The sequence below is a fragment of the Cebus imitator genome, unplaced genomic scaffold (assembly GCF_001604975.1).
Source record: "Cebus imitator isolate Cc_AM_T3 unplaced genomic scaffold, Cebus_imitator-1.0 Scaffold627, whole genome shotgun sequence".
NCBI lineage: Eukaryota > Metazoa > Chordata > Mammalia > Primates > Cebidae > Cebus > Cebus imitator.
The window spans coordinates 594,942-601,977 of record NW_016107942.1 but is presented as its reverse complement, the minus strand read 5'-3'; the positions used below and the strand labels follow the sequence as shown (position 1 = coordinate 601,977).

The 7,036-nt window shown below is 44.0% G+C and overlaps 1 protein-coding gene across 12 annotated transcripts in view; it reads right to left on the bottom strand.

Moving 5' to 3' along the window:
- FAM120B (family with sequence similarity 120B) overlaps positions 1 to 7,036 on the bottom strand; it is a 111,982-nt gene that overhangs the window by 44,646 nt on the left and 60,300 nt on the right. For all 12 annotated transcript variants that reach the window (XR_001821314.2, XM_037734488.1, XM_017517314.2 and 9 more), the window contains one exon: positions 4,460 to 4,552. Coding sequence is in view for 11 of the 12 variants with exons in the window: in XM_037734488.1 (XP_037590416.1) it covers positions 4,460 to 4,552 (93 nt within the window). In the remaining variant the exon portion in view is untranslated. The remainder of the gene's footprint in view (positions 1 to 4,459; positions 4,553 to 7,036) is intronic.

Sequence of the window (7,036 nt, the reverse complement as noted above, 5' to 3'; positions counted from 1 at the left end):
AGAATAAAGACAACCATAGCATCTTGTGTTCTACAGAGGACTTTACAAAATGATCTCGGCATGTATCAGATTCTTACAGAACACTAGGGGAGAAGAAGCAGGTAGGTAATTCTACCTCTTTTCACATTCCTAGACAGTACATGGTATGCCTACTGACTGCAGACAGAAGCCTGAATCAGGATTCTGGACTCTAGGCCCCCAAGGGCACCAGTTGGATAGTAACAGGAGAGTGACCCATTACCTTCAGTGTCCACAGAAACATTCCTCCAGTGACATCAATAAACAGGGTGCGGAAGGCACCAGAGTTTATGTCATCTTCTGCCCTGTTTCTACCTTCCTCTTTAAATTTGTTTCAAAGAGGGAGACCTCACAATTTACTTGTCCATTATAAAATTCAGTCTATTGCTTAATTTACTTCCTTACTGTAAAGCGACTCTGGCCAGACGCAGTGGCTCATGCCTATAATCCTAGCACTTTGGGAGGCTGAGGTGAGTAGATCACTTGAGGTGAGGAGATTGAGACCAGCCTGGCCAACATGGTGAAACCCCATCGCTACTAAAAATACAAACATTAGCTGGATGTGGTGGTGTGTCCCTGTAATTCCAACTACTCAGGAGGCTGAGGCAGGAGAATCACTTGAACCTAGCAGGTGGAGGTTGCAGTGAGCCGAGATCATGCCACCACACTCCTGCCTGGGCAACAGAGCAAGGCTCTGTCTCAGAAAATAAAAAAGGAGAGATTCTTATTAAATTCCACCTATATCTGTATATACGTGTATGTATGTTCACATGGGTTGTACAAACTATATAGGAAGGATCACATGTCCTATTCAAAGTTCAATCGAGCAGGCATGTTCTCTAACCACATACTAAAAGCTCACACTGAAAGTTACAGACATGAATAGGAAAACTGGCAAACACATAACTCAGAGAGCTGACTCCAAAGGGAAAACAACGGCCATCAATTCTGTCTCACAGACCTGACCTCAGTACCCAATAAACAGCAGCCTCCTGCCCATCATTTCTGTCTAACAGGCCTGTCCTTGTATCCAGAAAATACCAGCCTCCTGCCCATCATTTCTGTCTCACAGGCCTGTCCTCTTGTCATGTGCACAACTACCCTTTGTCCATTACTTTTAAAAGTCCCTTTCGTTTTCTCAACCTGTGAATAATATTGCTTTCCTTCTTTCTTCTTTACTTATAAAATTATTGCAGGTTAAGGGTTCTTGTATTCCTTGATTTCATATACAGTGCATTTCTATGTCTGTAAATGAATGCATGTATACATAAATATGTACTATGCGCCTTTACACATATAATCCAGTCACTTAAATTAATACATACGTAAATATATATATATACATATATATATATATATGTTTCAAGGCTATATTTGAGTAGCAAAGTAATGTTGAGCAAAAAACTAACAGGGTGTTTTAAAATTCCCTATGAGCAACAGTGACCCACCCACTGCCAAAAAAGCCACCTACCCAACAGTGGCTGGTAACACCATGGCACACACCTCTGTGGCTCAATTAGCTCATTATCGAGACAAACCACAGCTAACTCACACTGCAATGCGTTCTCACAGTCAGAACGGAGTCAGAGGCTATGGGGAGGCTGCACCTGGACCCAACTCCCTCCCCAAACCACATCTCCACCTTTCACAGGAGGGAGCCAAGAAGGGCTGCTGAGTAGTGACCCTGCCCCGCCTAGGATGTCAAGATAGTCCTTGGCTGGTGAGGAGACGAGTGAAACTCACATTCTGTTCTTAGTGCCATGGTTTGTTAGAAACATTTTCCTAAGTGGCCTCAGGGATCACTGGAAGCACAGTCTGCCCAGTCACAATTCTCAGAAGGAGCCAATGACTAATAATAACTGGCACATCCCATTTTTAACAGAAATGAACTAGAACCATGGGACAAGTCTCTGCTATGCTGGTATACAGCAACGCTGCTGAGTGGATGGTTAAGGGGACGCAGCCTCTGCTGATGGCTGTATACTAATGGGAGTTCTTTTAAAGCCAACCTTTGTCTCCATGTTTAGTTCATAAACTAATTCTCATAGCATAGCAGTCCAACTAAATGAACAATGCCAGTTTTTTTTTTGTATTAGAAATTTCATAGCATCATTATCCAAAAAGTGGCTTCCCCGCCCCCATTAAATAAAAATAAATTTTAAAATGTTAATTTTAAGTTATCAGTAGGTTCATGTGCATTCTTCATGCTGAGCTGCAGCCCTGGCCTCCATCCTGGGCCCTGGCTGTGGCTGCCATTAATCTTTGTTTAATAATGTCTTTCTCATCAAAAACAGCAACATGGCAAGAATCCTGGACAAGGTGTTAAGAGCCTGGTTCTACTTCATCTTTGCCAATTATGATGTGTTAAGTGTGGGCAAGTCCATGCCATGCGAAAATGAAGATCGAATGCACTAAATGCCTACAAAGACAAAGAACAGGACACATTCTGCTGCATTTAATTCCTGGTTTCTTCATTTTACAAATGAGAGGAAACTGAGGCACAGAGAAGTTTGGTTACTTGCTGTGTCCTTAAAAACCTGCTCAAGACCCCACAGCTGGCGAGGGGCAGACCCAGCTCCCTCATCTGTGTGACTCAGACTCCAGTGCTATGTTGCCCACAGGGCCTAGGACCAGAGAACAGGACCCCAGGGTTCCTGTCTATGATTCTTTTGTCCTATTGTTCAATTCTGACAGGGAAGAGGGAAGCAGGTGAGGCTCCCAGACTACAGTGGAAATGGCTCAGCAGCTGCTATGGACGCCCACAGCCAATGGCAGCCACAGCCAGGGTCCAGGAGGGAGGCCAGGGCTGCAGCTCAGCATGAAGAATGCCCATGAACCTACTGATAACTTAAAATTAACATTTTAAAATTCTGTTTTTGCTTAATGGAGGAGGAAAAAAATCCAATTTTTGGATAATGATGCTATGAAATTTCTAACACAAAAAAAATCTGGCATTGTTCATTTAGTTAGACTGCTATGCTATGTGAATTAGTTTATGAACTAAACCTAGTATATAAAAGTTGTGGCCAGGTATGGTGGTTCATACTTATAATCCCAGCACTTTGGGAGGCCAAGGTGGGAGGATGGCTTGAGCCCAGGACCAGTTTGAGACCAGCCAGGGCAACATAATGAGACGTCATCTCCACACACACACATGCACATACACACACAAATTAGCCAGGGTGGCACATGCCTGGTCCCAGCTACTTAGGAGGCTGAGGTGGAGGCTCATTTGAGCTTATGAGGCAGAGGTTGCAGTGAACAGTGGCGGCGCCATTGCATTCCAGCCTGGGCAACAGAGTGAGCCTTATCATATAGACACAGAAAAATTGTGAGGTATTTTTTTTTTCTTGTTTTTAAGACAGAGTTTCACTCTTGTTGCTCAGGATAGAGTGTAACAGTGCAATCTCGGCTCACTGCAACCTCCACCTCCTGGTTTCAAGTGATTCTATTACCTCAGCCTCCCAAGTAGCTGGGATTACAGGTGCGCACCATCATGCCCAGCTAATTTTTGTATTTTTAGTAGAGATGACATTTCACCATGTTGTCCAGGATGGTTTGGAATTCCTGACCTCAGGTGATCCACCCACCTTGGCCTCTCAAAGTGCTGGGATTACAGGTGTGAGCCACTGCACCTAGCCTAACTTGTGAGGTTTGAGTAAAAGTCATTTATAAATGAAACTTATTTTTTTTCCATTAGAAAAACAAGTAAAAGCGAATGCAACTAAACTACAGCCACAGATAAACCAATAAACACGATCAGATGGCACTGGAAGCAGAATCTTAAGCTTCCATCCACAGCTGGCCTGACCTTGGGATTTTCTAACAGGAAAGAATAACCAGTGCCCAGATCCACAAGGGTGCAGCCACAGAGAAGAGCTGTGGAACTTAGCTGTGATTGGACCATTCTGTGAAATTAAAAAAATAAGCACTCCTGGATGGCACATTTGAATACAAACAATAGAGGCTGCGGATCTCCTAGGTGAGGTGCAGCCTCTCCTTCACAGAAGTTCTTTACTGAACACTTGCTACAGGCAAGGCGCCAGGAGGGGATCCAGGAAGGTGCCAGGTGGCCCCATCCTTGAGCCACCAACCATCTGGGAGGTAGGCCAGGGGAGGGCCCAAACTGCTAACACCAGAAATTAATAATGTTTATAGAGAACTACATGAGCTATTCTCATCAAATCATTAGACTAAAAAGGCAGTATTGAGAACTGCAAGTTGCGCAAAACTGGAATTGAGGCAGTACCTATTGGTATCTCATCCGGCTGCTTATCCCACAGCCCTTAAAGAGACAAAGACAAACTACTGCATCATGAAAAGATCCTGACTAAAGTGCCTTCCTGATCCTTTCTGTAAAACTCCAACCATAATGGGGAAGAGAAGGCTGGACTGCACAGCTGTCTTCCGGACAGTGACAACTAATTGGTCATGTCTTTACCTGTAAATTAACAAGCTGCGAGGTGGATTTTCCTTGGAGGCACAAGGCCTGTGCAATAAACGCATGCAAATCCTCTAGGCAAAGAGTGTCCACCTGAAAAGGACAGAGAAAGGCCAGTGTTAAGCTACAGGAGAATTTAAAACATTTCTTACAAATTGATCTCGGTTACTAAATACGGGTGTGTATACAGTGCAAACATTTACACAGAAGCATACGCAGGCATGTACAGGCACACACATTTGCACAAAGGCACACACACAGGTGCACACACACAAACATAGGCACATGCACACGCAAAGGTGCACACAGAGGAACAAGCAGACGTGCACAGATGCACATGCACAGGTAGACTTACAGACACACAAGCACACACAAAGCACACACACAGAGGGACTCACAGACAGGCATGCAAACACAGGCACACATGCACACACAAAGGTGCACACACAGGCACACGCACAGGTGCACAAACGGGCACATGCACAGGTAAGCACATGGTGCATCAGACCTCAGGCAGTGGGCAGGTGGAAGAGCACAGCCTCTTCACACCCACACCATCCCTGGCTCCTGGCTGTGAAGCTCTCTCTCTGGTGTCCTCAGTTGTGCACCCAACTCACAGCCTAGCTAGAAGGGGAGCCTGAATTCCTAGTCAGGCTAGACTCTAACAAGGTAAAACTCTCCAGAACATCTGGGAATAATCATGAAGTGCCAACCAAGACCAGGTCTTAGAGCCAGATATATGATCATGTTTGGCACAAACTGCACAGAGCAAACAGAGGTTTTCAGAGAGAGAGAGAGAGAGAGAGAGAGAGAGAGAGAGAGAGAGACAGCATCCACAGCTGGGCTGAGCTGGGGTCGCCATCCACTTTTGGCAACCCAGAGGAAACCTGTGTCCTCGAATCCCAGTTGACAGTAAATCAGAACCCACAATATGAGACTCCACCAAGCCTCTGTGGAATCAAAAGACCCAACGCAAGTGAGAAGAGAAAGGAGGTACAGAGGAACAACAGACAGCAAGAGACAGAGTGAGAATCCTTATGTGTGGAGATGACGGAGATAAGGAGAGGGCATGAAGAAAGGAGGATGTGGATGGTCCAGGCCTCATCAACAGCAGACGGTGCTTGCCATCCGTTCACCTGCCCGACACCGTGATGAGGTTGAGACATTCCTCTCCTAGCTACCAAGTTCTGCTACCCAGACAAAAGCAGAACATGCCTGCTGACTGAAGGATTCCACAGCATCCTAAGACCACAAGAGCTGCTTCTCACAGAAGAGTATCTTCTGTGGCAAGTGAAGGCTTGCGGAAAAAGAAACAGGAAAGCCAACAGCAAACCCATCAATTACAATTTCGCCGATTCTTCTTGGATATTAAAAATAGCTAATATGACTATTTGCAATAAAAAGAACCGCACCGTAAATCAGAAAGACTCCTGTGCTCCCCTGGAGGATGTTGGCATTTGCTTCTGTCAGGATGGGGGTGCTGACTGCCGCTGAGACCTGCTGATGCTCTTACTGACCATGTCAATATTCTAGTCCACTTTTATTCCAAGTAGGCATTACCTTGGAATAAAAAGAACATAAAATATGTCCATTTCTATGATGTAAACGTACCTTTCCAGAGGATATTCTCAGAAGAGTCTTTAATAAAATTATTTGTGGCTGTTGTTAACTGAGAGGTCAGACCAAATGAGAGTACAGTTGACCTCTGAACAATATAGGTTTGAATTGCATGGGTTCACTTATATGTGGATTTTTTTTTTTTTTTAACCAAATGCAGATGGAAAAAATACAGTATTCATGGGCCATAAAACCCAAATATACAAAGGGCTGACTTTTCAAATACGTGGGCTCCACGGGCTGACTTTAGGACTTGAGTATGCATGAATTATGGCATACCTGGGTGTCCTGGGACCAATCCCCCACATATACCGAGACACAAATGTCTTTAGTTTCTCTGTCATTTTCATGCACTGAATCAGATGCAATTCTACCCCATATTACACATCGAAACATCTAATTTAGGCTTAACTATGTAAAACTGTAATATTTCTATAAATGTATCTTTCCACCTTGTTAATTATCCCTTAGTTATAACACAGGATCTTCTTACTCTAGTAATATCACTCATTTGTCAATTTGTTGTTTTCTAGTTTTAAAAAGTTCCAATTTAAACATCTCTTTAAAAGACAAATTACCAAGTCTGCTCATGCCAATTTGCACTAAGATTTTATTTAAAAGGTCTTTATTAATAGAAAAAAGGTAAAGTGGAAATTTTCCTTCTGATGCTTGTTTTGCCTCAGGTTTATAAAAATAGGGATGTGAAGTTATTTTTCTGGTGTCCTGGCCTTTTTCTGCTTAAAGTGAATTTAAATAACTGACATTCACCTGCACAGTCACTGAGAAGGTAGAGCTGTGCTGCATGACCACACACAGGATCAGCAAGCACAGTTAATGTGGAACAGCGGGCAGCATGTCCCTCCTGAAGTGCTGTGACATTCACCTGCACAGTCACTGAGAAGGTAGAGCTGTGCCACATGACCACATGCAGGATCAGCAAGCCCAGTTAATGTGGGGCGG